Here is a 14,879-nt window from a genome sequence, read left to right on the forward strand (position 1 = left end):
ATGGAAGTTCTGTTCATCTACATAATAGGTGAATGTGAGATTGCTTTTTAATGTCTGAAAGTAGCCTTTGTGTGTGGAAAGGACTACTTACAGTTACTTGAATTTCAAATTAACGTTGATTTTCTAAAATTAAAACATTAAAGACCTTTCTGCCAACATTGGATTTCAACATTATTCATGTATTCTATTTATAAATTGAAATTTTTTTGTACAAAGAAGGATCACCTGCATTTTCTCTGAAATTAATGTTCAATTAACCCAAGTCAAAAAGACTAAACACCTCTAAGTAATCAGTCCATTTGCAAAATTAGTTAATATAAGTCCTTTAAATATTTTAAACTTTTGTAAATTTAACAGATCTTATTTTTAAGCATTTCAAATGCCTGAGAAGAAAAATTTATAGCCCTCATAAGTGAAATCTTCTTAAATACTTAACATTTGTACATTTTAAAATTTATGTTCTACTCTAGCCAATTTAATGTCTTTTTCTGTACTTTTTCTAATGAAATCCCTTTGGATATTAATTGGGAAAGAAAGGTCCAAAATGCTAATTTGGTTTTCTCTGGATTAACAATGATGTTAGCTTTTTTACCTTATGTTTTCTGTATTTTCTTAATTTCTACAATGAATATGTATCATTTTTATAGTCTGAAGAAATAACACTTACTAAGAGCAAGAATCAATGCATCATCGTGTTAGTTTCAAAAACAAAACATATTCTCTTACTATAACCTTTTTCGACCTTTTTTTCCCCCCTGAAGAAATGTCAAAAAACAAAAGCCCTTAGGAGGAAACAATAATAAAAAATGGAGTGAGAATAGGGGGAGGGTGCAGTAGTGGTGGTGTTTTGCAGGAGGAGAAAGAGGAATGAGTGAACACTAATTGTGAATACTGGCTAGTATTTTTTCATTTGGTCACAGGACAGCAAGAATCACTAGATGATTAACCCTTCAGCCTAATGGCCTCTATAAGCAGAACCAGTGAAATAATTCAAAAACTGAAAGCAAACAAACAACATCTCCTGGAGGAGATGAACGAAAAGCGTGAATCCAACTGTTTGGTGGAAAGAAGCAATCAAGTCAGCTTCCTGAGAGTTCAAAGAAGGCATTTCAATGGTGCCTATAAGTCCTTTACTTGCACTCAGATCAAAGAGCCTGTTCCCGACAGTGGCAGGAGCTCCTGGGTCCAACTGAGTCTCCCTGTGCACACAGAGAGAAAACACTTCCCACCAAAAAGTAAGATGCTATGGTAGGATTCTGCCCAATTGACAGGAGGGGTTTTTAAGTCAACTTTGGGGGAACTTCTGGGATTGAAGCAGGTTCCTAAGTACTGCTCTGGGATGGTTTAAAGGCACAGTTTATGTCTGAAGTTAAAAGCATCAGTAAACTAGGCTAGTGGATATAAGATCTGTAGACCAGAGAGACTCACATTCTTATGCTTACAGGCTCCCAGGCTCCCACCTCCAGGCTGGCTCATTCAGTAAGCTCTAGTCTGGGTCCTGAAATCTGCCTTCTCAGCAGGCGAAGGTGTGTCCGATGCTGATGGCGTGAGAACCTTATGTTGAGAAAAGTTCTTACTGTTATCATAGACCACAAAAACTCCAGAGGCCTCCTAGCTTGCCGATTACTGTTGCCTCGGCAAAAATTTCATGTGCAAAAATGGTTTTGGTGCACATATCAAACAAAAAGCCCTGAGAAGCAATAATAAAAAGGTGGAGAGGTTGGGGTGGGAGTGTGCAGTACCGGTGGTGGTATTTTGCAGGAGCGGGAAGAGGAACTGGTAACTCTCTTGATTGTGATACTTGTTTGTAAGTCAAGGCAAGCAACTGATGGTATATTTTTCACTTATTTGGAAAAGAAAAGAGTGTAAATATATTAAATATAACCAGCAAATGATTAAGTTAGATCAGAAACAGAATGGAGATTTAACAATATAAGGGGCTCTGACTTTCCACTTGCTCATGCCCTTAGTGAGACGTGGAAACTGAGATTCTCCATTTCTTAAGTTAATCTGTAATAGTCATGTGTTTATTTTACTCCAAAAATAACTCATACAAGGAGTAATGCCTTTAGACTTCCGAATTCGAAGCAAAATCTGCATGCTTTCATTCTGTTTGAATTACTTGGAACTAGATGAGTAATCCACGACTAGGAGATTAATTAGTTCTCACAAATTTAACTGTGGAAGGTAAATCCACCTCTTAGGAAAACATAGTTTACCACTTAACATGAAAACTCATGGTTTTCTATAAAAGTCTAACAAATGTAATTTCTACAACCAATATTAATGTTATAAGCCAACAATTCTGAAATATTAAACCTTTCAATCACAGAAAAGTTCCTTGTTCCTTTTAAATAAACAGAGAAACAGAAACTCAACTTTATGATGATAAGATACAGAGTAAGTATAGACCCAATTTAAATGTTAGGGTAATTGGTATGCAAATATATGCTTTTTCTTTTTCATGTAAACTAGGAGTTCATAGAGGGTGTCTGAGGACCCCTGGGTTTTCAAGTCTTTTTCAAGGATCCCAGAGGTCAAAGCTATTTTCATAATAATATTCAGATATCATTTGCCTTTTTTACACTCCTGCTCTCTTGGTAGTACAATGGAGTTTTCCAGAAGCAATATGATGTGCAAAGACATCCGAACTCTGACCATTAATGAAAGGTGGATTTGTATTGTTGAGTTAAAAAATGTTTTTCTCAGTTTAAATTTCTAATGTGGTAAATATTGAGAGATAAAACACCTATGAACAAGAGCTTGTTAGGGTCTTCAGTAATTTTTAAAAGTATGTATCCTGAAGCTAGAGGGTATTATGCTCAGTGAAATAAGCCAGGCGGAGAAAGACAAGTATCAAATGATTTCACTCATCTGTGGAGTATAAGAACAAAGAAAAAACTGAAGGAAGAAAAATAGCAGCAGAATCACAGAACCCAAGAAGGGACTAACAGTTACCAAAGGGAAAGGGACTGGGGAGGATGGGTGGGAAGGGAGGAATAAAGGGGAAAAAGGGGCATTTCGATTAGCACACATAATGTAACAGGAAGGGGACACGGGAAAGGCAGTATGTACAGAGAAGACAAGTAGTGATTCTATAGCATCTTACTGTGCTGATGGACAGTGACTGTAATGGGGTATGTGGGGGGGACTAGTAAGCATAATGTTCAAGTAACTGTACATTAACGATATAAAAAAAAAAAGTATGGATCCTGAGACCAAAAAGTTTGTGAACCACCTGTCTAAAAAAATGGAGAGTAATTGTTAACCCAGTGCTGTGTATTCTGAAAAGCTTATACAAATTTTTCCCATGGTTTTTTCATTAACCTCCACTTGAAACATATACTCTGTGGTTTCAACTTTAATTCTAATCAAGGATAAAAGAGAGATCTTGGGGGCTTATTTCTTTTTATTTCCACAAGTGGGAAGTACCTGGGTATAGGGAACAGGGCTGGTCTTCTTCTGAATGCCCACTTTATTCTAAAGACTGTTAAGGTTTCAAGGGTCAACAGTAATGTTCTTCTGTTCCTAATCTGAGTTTACATCAATTGAGAGACAGATGGAGTTAAAAATGTTGGTTTTTATTACTAGAAAAATTCATCTATATTGCAGGAATTGGCTTAAAATAGCCAAAGATGAACCCACCTCAAAAAGAGAACTTCTACCCCATTCCAGCCAACAGCTGGAGCCTGGCACACTACACCAAAGAATGAAGGAGTGACTACTCACTCCCCCAGGAGGCCAGCAGGTGCAAAGGGAAAATCCTCATTTGGAAAATAAGGAGATTGGACATTACTTCTTAAATTTGATGAACATATTACTCTAGTAGACCCTCAAAAATATGTATTGAATCAAATGATAAACACTTTTAACTGTAACATAACACCGTCTTCGTATAAAATGGCCCTCTTCTGCCTTCTCAATGTTGAAGAATGCCAGAGCTCAATAAAGGGCCCTCTTCTCATCATCAACACTTATCTTTTAGGTGATCTCAACCCAGGTGGATTGCAGATCTTTCACCTGTTACAAGACTTAAAATTTTATCTATTCTGATGACTCCCACACTTCTGTTTCTTGCCCTGCCTTTTCTCTTGAGTTCTGGAAACATCCATTGGATTGCATATATCAGACTGCCACGTCTCCTGGATGTTCTTTCAAATTCACCATCTCTGAAAAAGAATTCATGTCTTCCACCCTCCAAGCACACATACTCAGCCCTGTCTCTCCGCAACTCAGAAAATGGCTGAAGATGTAGGAGTACCTCTGACTCTCTTTTTTGTCTCACACCCCATGTCCTTTCTATTGGGAAGTCCCGTCAACTCGCCCTTCAAAATCAGTCATGCATCTGACCACCGCTACCAGCCTGATACAATCCTTGATCACCTCTCCCTGAAGTACTGCCTCCCAGCTGCCCCCCAGGCTCCACTTCTGCGGCATCCCACATTTATTTCTTCACATAAGAGCCTGAGGGATCTTTTTTAAATGTATACTAGATCCATGCCTATTTCTCAAAATTTGCCTATGGTTTCACACCATACTTAAGAGTAAAACCCATACTCCTTCTCTTGTGATTATAGGCTCTCCACAAAAAGTCCCTGCTTATCTTTACAGCCTCATCTCCTCTACTCTCCCAGGCCTCATTTCATTTAGCCACATGGCTTTCTTCCTGTTCCGGGGAAGAAACCACTCTGGTTCCCACCTCAGGCACATGCCACACGCAGTTCCCTCTGCCTGGAGCTGTCTCTCTCTCTCTCTCTCTCCCTTACTTTATTCAGATCTTTGTTCAAAAGTCACTTAATCAGAAACCACCCTATATAAATAGAACTCCCAACACCCCACACCATACCCAGCCTTCTTTCCCTCCTTGGAGTCTGCCACTCCCTAATGCTAAGCTCCTTTGAAAGCAGAGATGGCATCTGTTTTTTCACTGCTTTATCTCCAGTCTCTAGAATTATACCTAACATGAACTAGGCTGACAGAGTAAATACTGAGACATGGAACATATTTTCCCGGAAGTAATGGTGGACCTTACGTCATTCCTCTTGAGACCAGAGCTCATGCTCTTGGATGATGGCTCACAGACCTAGTTTCCCATGGCACTTTGGTGTGTTGCTGTTGAATGATCCTTAGAAATGGAAGAGGATTATAAGTAGGTACATTTTAATGGACATGTACAATAAGAATTAGAAGGCCCTTTACCCTTTTCCTTTGTACATACGGGTGTTAGAGGTAGAAGCACATTCATTCAGCAATTTATTAATTCATTCAACAAATATTTATGAGTGCCTACTTTCTGCCAGGCACTATTCTATGTGCTTGGCAATACAGTGATGAATAAAAGTAATGCTTCATAAAGCCTAGATTCTAGTGGGTATTTCAGTGGTAGGGGCAATAGTGGTAAGTGGATGAATGCTATGTGCAAACCTAAAGCAGTAGGCTGGGCTTTAGTTTAGTAAGTTCTAGGGAGGAGATGCCCTGCTGCCCAAGAGCTATACAGAGATTTATATTCAGGGCATGTGGGAGGACACAAGACTTTTGGGCTTCTTGAAGTACCCAATGTGTACATGAATAAGGGACAAAATGACATTTGTCCTAGTGGTCTCAAGAGGTGGTGAGGCTGTGAGTGTTAAGGGTGAAGGAGGCTGGGAATTTTGCTGAGAGCTCTTGGAGTTTTAGGGACTCCTTTTTGCTTCTATCAGTAGTGATATGAAGACCAGGGGAATTTTCTTAGCTGAAGATCTCCAAGCTGTCTCTTCAATCTTCCACTTAGAGAGACGAATGCCAAAAGAGGGGCCATCTTACTTAAACATACTAGCCTTAAAAACAGAAGAACTGGGTGTCTTAGGCTAGTGTAACAAATTCTCATAGACTAGGTGGCTTAAACAATAATTTATTTCTCACAGCTGTGGAGGCTGGAAGTCCCGGATCAGGGTGCTAACATAGTCAGGCTCCTAGTGAGTGCCGTCTCCCCGGTTTACAGGGGGCTGTGTTCTTGCTGTGTCCTCACACGGTAGAAATTGCTAGTTAGCTTTCTGGAGTCTTCTTATAAGGGCACTAATTCCATTCATGAGGACTCCACTCTGATGACTTGATTACCTCCCAAAGGTGCCACCTTCCAATACCATCACACTGTATTAGGGTTTCAACATAGGGATTTGGGGGGCAAACAAACATTCAGTCCATTGTACTTGGGTCTTAAGTTCTGCTTCTGCATTGACTAATCTCATGCATCTAGTCATTTCATGTCTCTAAACCTTTCTGTATCTGTGGAACAGTACTCATCCTCTGCCCTCAAGGTTATTTTGGAACTGTGAAATATGTTTTATTACAATACTTATTTATTTTTCAGATAATGCCATATTTGGATGAGGTGCATCTCAGAGACACACAGAAATACAACCTATTGGATCCTTCTTCAACATCTGTCAAAACCATTTACAAATATTAATTATAAAAGAAGCCAAAGTAATTCTCTAGATTGCCAAGAAAACATTTTATTAACATACTACATTTTCATTTTTCCATTCTATCATTTAGACTTAGATGTTTTGAGGAGAGGATTTGAGTTACTAAAGATACTTTCAAAGATGAATGGCCTAAAAGTTCACTTTACAGTGTTCTATTTACTAATTTAAAATGTTTAAATGGTTCATATTTGTTTTTGTAAATCAGTGGAGTATGTTGATGAACCCCACTAAGCAAATTGAAGGATAAAGTTTCTCAAAGTTAACTCTTGGTTCTCTTGCTTGATTACATTAATTTACTCTTGTTAGGGCTACGATTTTGATCATTTGAATAAGAGAAGAAGAACTTGAGCAAGTAATGTAAGGTGCATACGGAACCTCTTGTTATATTTCACTGCCCATCCCCAGGGTGGGAATCACTAGCATCATCTCTTAGCCAAACCTTGTTGGTTACTCTAGTCTCTGTGCCATTGCTTCTTGGATACTAGTCTAATTTACAAATTTTAGCCTGGCTTTGTTCCTTTTTCGTTTGAATTAATAGCCTATTCCGTTTGGCAAGCTGAGCACCTTCTGGTCTGGAACCCAGCTGCTTCTTGGCGTTTGTCTTTCCATCACCGAAATATTCACCTTTTATTTGGTTGCCCTTTGTCTCCATAGAAAGCTCAGATTCATAAGCCAAAGCACTTTAATACTGGAAGACATATGGAGCAGTCAGCTGGCCGAAAGCCCTACTGCAGCTGGGGCAGTGCCCGGGCACGGTGTGGATGAGATCCATCAACTCCGAGGGTATTAAAAAAAAAAGCCAGACCCAGAGCTAACTTTGTGCTTCCTGAGAAGGCAGACACCTAGTGCCAGGAGCTGTGAAGGGATAGCCTGCCAGGTTCAAGGGCATTGATAGGAGACATGAGACTCCTGGTTCCGAGGCAAAGGACTTTAGTACTCAGAACATAGCAAGTAAGTAGCACGAGCCTTGTGTTCTGGTTGGTTCCCTTCCCCTCCCCCCACCATGGGAAGCTGTCCAGAGTGATGCCACACACGGGTTTTGCCTCACGCTTGAAGACCCCTGAGCTTAAGAAGTCCAACCTTTGCCCAGAGGAAGGTGCTCTCTTTATTATAGTGGACAGTAAATAAACCTCCCCTCTTTTCCAGTGGGAGACGTTATCTTTGTCTTCCCAGGCCTTGGCTATAGACACTGTTGAAGAAAGTCTGAAACAAAAGCTGACAGTGCCTCTGCTCCCAAGATGGTCAGAAATGCAAGAGACGTAGGAAGAATTATCTCCCAGCACTTAGTCCAAATGAAGCATCATTTCCGGGCTTGCTCTAAGGTGAATTCTAGGCATTAAGCACCTAGTAAGTGAGCACCAGCTTATGCATGATACAATCACCAACGTCTCTGACCTCAGCTCTCTATGATCCCCTCCTACCTTCACCCCTCTGGTTTTATGGGACTTGTGGTTCTCTGCCGTGTTCTGCTATCCCCTCTTCACCTGGCTGACTTCAGTAGAAAACCACCTCTTTCTGGAAGCCTTCCTTCCCCCAACCCCTTTTCCTCTTCGCTGTTTCTATTTTGCCCTCCTCTACACAGCCTACAACAGCCAACAGCTAAAACCAGAAACTCAGAAATTACAACATATATTTTGGACTCTGACCCCATCTGAAATCACAAGTCCGGTAACGTCCTCCACTGCCCCCCAGGAGGGTCTCATCCCAATGTACGTGCTCCCTCATCAACAAGGGGGGACTGGAGTTCCCCTCCTCTGCTGCTCTGGCCCCCCACAGAGCCGTCTGCTGTGAGTTCCGGAATCATAGCCCTCCTGTGCAAGAAGATTTCCTGTGGCACACCTGGAGCTCCCGAAAAGATGTCAGTGTGGCCCAGCACTGCTGAAGCTGCCGGCATCCAATACCTCTTTCCCAGAAAGGTCCTGCAGGTCACAGTCGGAGAGATACATTGCTTTCCTGGCATTGCCTATCTATCCAAAGGCAGGCACCAGGCGGAGCCGGAAGCCTAGCAGCTCCACCCAGGACACTCAGGCTTCTAAGACCTGTGAACAAGAAGGGCCTCAGGCAACACGGGCTGAACCCAGGCAATGAAGCGGGGCGGGTGCCTGTTTGAGGACCCTGCGCTGCAAATGTGTTGCTCAAACCTGCCCTTTTCTGTCCTTTCTGCGGTGTGGAAGTTGGGTGAACTGGCTCCACTCACAGAGGAGGGGCAGAGGCGGAGGGACTGAGGACATTTCCCTTGGAAGCTTTGGTGGAAAACCTCTTTTAGATGATTCCTCTCACCTGTTGCAGGCCTCCCTTCCTCACTCAGGAGTCCACAAAGTGATGTGAAAGAACAATCGGAACCAGAGATACAGCACTGGAGTTAGAATCGCCCAAAGTTTGAGTCCTGGGCCTCAACTCTCTTCTGCCTTGAGCACAAGAGGGACAGACTTCCTCTGATTTCCTACCTTAGGAAGAGATTTCACGATGATGTGTCAGGCATGGATGACTTGAGGCATCTTCTGTTTAATATTAACTTTCCTGTCAGTGAAACAAACCAACATCACCTCTCATCCTGTAGTCACAGAGAACGTCCAGTTCCTCAAAGGTGAGTCTCTCTGGCCCTAGGGCCTCGCCCTCTGCCTGGGAGGCTCTTTCTCCATTCTTCTCAGCTTTCTACCCTTGAGCATCTCAACTAGCCTGTCAGCTCCTCAGAGGCCTTTACTCCCACAGTGAAGTAGGCAGGACTCTGCCATGCAAATATTTATTACTAAGGCAGGCAAACATAAAAGTCATGGAAGATGTTTTATAAGCTCAGGGAAGTCCTTGCTCTGCTTTGCGACTCAGAGTGTGGTCCATGGACTAGAAGCAGCTGCGTCATTTGGGAGTTTTTTTGAGTTACAGAATCCCAGGTGTAAGGGGGGAAGACCTTTCCTTTCTTCCCCTCTAGGTTCTTTGGCTGGCTTAATAATTAAATTGACGTTAAGACAGATTAACAGGAGAAAACCAAATTTCTTTTCATACCTATGGGAGCTCACAAAAACACGAGACTCGAAGAAGGGACCAAAGCGGGCAGTTTTTACACCTTTTAAGACTAAGGAGTCTGTACGGAATTAACAAGGCTTGGGATAGTAAATCGGGGAGAAAGTAACCAGGTTTGTTTATGCAGCCTTCGCAGCCCTGAATTTCCTATCTCCGGTGTTAAGGATGTCTCTCTATCCTCCTGGTACAGGGAGGGGACCTTCCACATGGGAGATCTATTTCCTGCTTTCAGGGGGACAAAGGAGGGTCAGAGGATCATTCTTGCACTGGCTGCTTCTTAAATAATTTCACTTAAAATAATCAGTATGCCAAAGTGGCACCTTTTGGGACAGCCTGCCCTGCACCCCAGCCCGTTTCACCTCAGATCTACTGAAATCGAGTCTTTGAACAAGATCCTTAGGTGACACAGATATTTTAAAGTTTGAAAAGCGCTGCCATTTATGGCACATCCACAAACACCTTTCTTGAACAAGTCACTCCATTTTCCAGCACAGGGTTCTCACCTCTGGCTATACCTTGGAAACATCTGGTGAGTTCTAAAAAAATCCCTCTACTCAGGTCCTGATTCTAGTATATTTATTTGAAATGATAGTCATTTGAATGACCTGGGCTGGCCCTTAAGCATTAGAACGTTTAAAAAGCTCCCCTGGCAATTACGCTGTGCAGCCAGGAATGAGAACCACTGTTCCAGCTGAGACTGAGAGAGCTTTCCAGTTAAAGTCAAGAGGCAGGATACTCGTAGGGGCAGAATTCCAGACTGGAAGGAATCCTAGGCCTCAGGCATCATTCTGAAAAGTACAGGCCAAACATGAGCAAATTCTTCTCTGTTACGGCTAGCAGGTGCATATTTTAGTCTTTATGGGTGGGTGGTCCCTGCTGCAATTACTCAGTTCTGTGGCTGTAGGATGAATGCAGATATATGAAATGAATGAGCATTAATTGCGGTCCAATACAACTTCATGGACACTGAAATATGAATTTCATATAATTTTCACATATTGTGAAATATTACTATTCTCTGGATTTTTTTTTCAAACATTTAAAAATATATTTAGTTCATGCAAGAGGAGTATGTCTGGCTAATCCAATAGCTGAGCCTCACTCATTTTATCAAGGAAAAATCATTTTGCTAATGAATAAAGAAAGCCTCTGCTGTTAACTGAATGGAAGGTTGTGGTGAAGGCCCGTGGAGCTGGGCCACCATCAGTCTCTTCTCCACTAACTCTAACTGACCACCCCTGGAATTAGTTTTCACTTCAGGTACTGACTAGCCTCTCCTAGATTACAGATGAAAATGACCTAGACACACATAGATACATCACACTGTTTAACCTAAAGTATTTTAAAACAAATTGCAAGCAATGTAACACCAATACAATTCCTGAATTTAGCAAGTACTGAGTACTTGTTGAAAGAGTAAGTACTGAGTATTTGTTGAAAGAATAGGTAGTACAGATTGAAATTAAGGTGGGTAACCCATCTGTACCCCTACCAAGATACAAATTATTTACAAAGTAGAACAGTCTAGAGTACTAAGGAGAACGCAGACAAATGAGAGATAATTAATTAGTCCCATTGGAGTGAGCATGCCTGAGGCCTGACCAGGACTCTCAGGGGCCCTCAAGTGCATCCTGACTCAGTTGCCCTCCCACCTGCCCCAGGAGGGCTCCCTCAGGGAGCTGCAGGGAGAAACAGATAGCTTTGCCCTCTTGTCTTTCCAGAGTACTTTACTCCTCAGAATTCTTTTCCTGATGAAAAATTAAAGCTTTTGACTCATTAATTATGCATATCATTAAAAAAAATCTCATTTGCTTCTCTATTCTATTTTTGTCATTATTTTCAGGATTAGAATGAACAAAACTCCCCAATACATACACTTAATTACTTGGTTACAGCAGTAAAGATAGGTCCAGGCATAATGTGGAAATGTAAATAGAAACCTTTACAGCATAATTACCTGTTAGATTTCTAGCTCACCAAGATTTTTCATTATGATTAAATTAGTCTCTTCTTTTTACTAGTTGTTGAAATTCTTTAAATTGTCCTTTTATAGCTTTAGGAAGAGATAATTAATCAGGTAGGTATGATATCAGAAACAGAATGCCCTGATTGGCTTCATAAGGTTGATTGCACTGGAGGTCACCGAGAACATTACTTTGTTAAGATTTTTAAAATTAGGGCAGATACATTAGAACAGATAGAATGTTTTTTATTTTATTATTCTATAGGCATTGGGATAGATTGGGAACTTTACACACCCACCTCCAGATTTGTAACTCCCCAAAACTCTACTGAGCATCTTAGGTACAGCGGTAAGATGTTCCTCCATCTTCTACTTGTCTTCAGTTTTACTTTTAACCTCAGATTCTAATCCCCTCTTTCCACCCATCCCCAGCCTCCAGAAGGCCCAATTGTGAGTCCTTGTATGAGCTAATGTAGAGTCCTTGGAGGCTGTGAAGGGGCCCACATTGTGTTAGAACAGCAATGGTTTCCAAAGCTTCCTGATCAATGTTAAATACATCACAAGCTGGAATTTCTCTAAGCAGCAGCTCTATTAGGGCTCTCCAGAGAAGTAAGGCCAATAGGATCTGTGTGTGTGCTGGGGCATGCGTATACATGTCTATCTTTCTTTCTATGTCTATCATCTATTGAGAGAGACTGAGATTTATTTGAAGGAATTGGTGCAGGTGATTGTAGAGGCTGGTCCCAAATCTGCAGGGTAGGCCAGCAGGCTGGAGACCCAGGGAAGAGTTGATGTGCAGTTTGAGTTTGAAGGCAGTCTGCTGGCAGAATCCCTTCTCACTCGGGAGAGGTCAGCCTTTTTTCCATTAAGATCTTCAACTGATTGGATGAGGCCCACCCACATTATGAAGGTAATCAGCTTTACTCAAAGTTCACCAATATATGTTAATCTCAGCTGAAAAGTATTTTCACAGAAACATATAGAACAGTGTTTGACCACATATCTGGGTACTGTGGTCTAGTCAAGTTGACACAGAAAATTAACCATGTCAGAGGCTGTCCTCAAAAATAACTCTTTACCTTACAGGAATTCTTTAGCGGGTGGAGGACCCAGGGCAGTGCTCATGATTGCATGTTCCCTGCTCTCTGAATTCCACTGGAGTGGATCTGGTGGACTCTGGCCTCACATATGCTCTCTAGAACCAGAAAGGAATAGATGAGACCCCACACAATGAAATGTGTTTTCTTCAACTTAGCAGGTAACTTAGGAAATGCACAGGGTAACCTTGGTAGAACCCTTGAGAGATTTAGACAAGAGCAAGGCTGAATGGCACTCAGGAGGAATTGTAAGAAAATTTTAGATGTTTCAGTGATAGTCTTAGACTCCTTAACTGTAGAGAAGGCAGAAACAAGAAAACTAATTGTGATATTTTGAGTGTAATTCTTAAGAGAAATCATAGGCCCGGAGAGGAGCTGGAAAACATCCTGACCAGACCCTGAGAATGTATGCAGGGCTCAAGTCCCACTGACCAAGAGACAGAAATTCTTGCACCTGAGTCCTGCCCAGGCCCTTGGGAACATACGCTTGGCTAAAGACTTACTACTATCAAACCCCAAAACTTCTTCCTTTCAGCGCTGTAGTCTGACTTAGCCCTTCACTGTCTCTGTAGTCTTCTACTAAATCTGGCTGTCACCAATCTGGACTCCTGCATTTCCCTGGCTTTTCTGACTTAGCACTAACTCATATTAATAATAAATGCTTCCATCTGAGCCCAAGATAAAGAGGAAGCAGACGAAAATGGATTTGCATGTAGAGTTTCTCTATAGGAAGCTACTGACTTCAGAGAGTGCCTGTTAAAACGGACTTTCCCTGACAATGTATGTTCATTAGTTTGGTAAATTTGGTGACAATATTACATTGACAAGCTTTGCTATGGTGGTGAGGGTAGAGATGTGACACCCCAAGTCTAGAAGGAGTCTTGAGCCTGAATGGAGTTCTCTTGTGAACTTTGGGGACTGGAGAGAATTTCCCCTAGAACTTGTTCTGTGTGCGGTTTTGGGATACAATTTCACAGGCTTGATCCTCTGTCTGATTCCAAAGAGTGTATTCTTCCTGGCCAAATTAATTCTTCGCTTTTTTTCTGAACTCCCAACAAGAGGCCTTTCATAATTTAATAAATAGGCAATGAATTATGGCTACTGATGAATTGCAAGGCATAACCACCCCTCAGGGCTAATGGCTCAAGAGCATCTCTGGGGTAGAAATCAGGGAGGAAATGTGGTATTTGTAAAAAAGTGCTGGAATGGAAGTCAGGGAACTACAATTCTAAAAAAATCAAACATTAGCTGTCAGAATTTATGTTACTTATTTAAATTACTTGGGCTTCAGGGGTAATTCACAGAAAAGTCCTGTATGGAGGACATTAGACTTCTGGCATTTTTAGCTCTTACCTGCTATGCATGGTTCTCTGTATTTATTAAATTACTGAATTGGGAAATGAGAAGTTACTTGCATCATTTTTGACACTCAAGGTATAAATATCACCTGGGTTGTTCATGAATTATAGTGATGCTCATACAAGAAGTCATCTTTTTTGGAGATATGCTTATTATGGAATTAATCAAAGATAACGGGGTAATAAGGAAGGCCTACTAGGGTGTTTCTGCTTGGGGCCCCATGTTTAAACTTGTAACACTGATAATCCCTAAACTGTCTAATCTCTTTTCACTCTGTCTTTTTGACTGACGTTGTAATCATTAGCACAGTCTTTGTCATAATTTAGAAAGGACAGTGAGATGTAATTATGCTTGAATAGCTAAGCTTTAACAAACATGAATGGTCTCTGCTGACCCTTCTATGTCATTAAGATCCTGTAAAGGGAATGACGATTCACATATGCCAAAAGCATGAAAAGGCAAGAAAGGGCAAATCAAGGGGAGTAAGCCTCTCAAGTAGGAACATAGCTCAACCACATAAAAACAAGACTCTTCTTCACATGCGGTTCAGAAGAGGAATCTGAGAGGGGAAGGGGACCCACAATAGCACAAGAGAGGATTATGACAGGCAAGTAGTGAGCCGAGGTAGAGAACAAACAACAGAGACAAAATGAACTCTTGGTTGCATAATAATGAAAGAAAAGAGCTGACATTAATTTTTCTTCTTTTATTTCAAGAATGATACAATTTCACCTCATTGTTATAAGAATAGAAAAAGGTAAGAGCCAGAATAAGAAATGTTTCCTTTAATAAGGGAGGTCATGATAAGCACAGGGGGATAAAAAAAGCCCTTGTTGTGTTTCAGCTAGCAGGGAGGGTATTCCTATAGGAGGCAAAAAGATTTGTTTTTCCAGACCAAGAGAGTTTATTCCTGTTTTTCAGAAAGTTTGACATAAGGAAATCTTTGAATGCTATTTAATAAAATTATAGGCT

At 41.2% G+C, this 14,879-nt stretch overlaps 1 protein-coding gene across 1 annotated transcript; it reads left to right on the top strand.

The window, feature by feature from the left end:
* The first annotated feature begins 958 nt into the window (after positions 1 to 958).
* On the top strand, positions 959 to 6,369 carry SPATA45 (spermatogenesis associated 45). Its single transcript, XM_036912389.2, has 2 exons — positions 959 to 1,235; positions 6,350 to 6,369. Exons 1-2 carry the CDS (start codon positions 959 to 961, stop codon positions 6,367 to 6,369), a joined length of 297 nt encoding a protein of 98 aa, XP_036768284.2.
* The last annotated feature ends 8,510 nt before the right edge of the window (positions 6,370 to 14,879 follow it).

The sequence above is a fragment of the Manis pentadactyla genome, chromosome 9 (assembly GCF_030020395.1).
Source record: "Manis pentadactyla isolate mManPen7 chromosome 9, mManPen7.hap1, whole genome shotgun sequence".
Classification (NCBI taxonomy): domain Eukaryota; kingdom Metazoa; phylum Chordata; class Mammalia; order Pholidota; family Manidae; genus Manis; species Manis pentadactyla.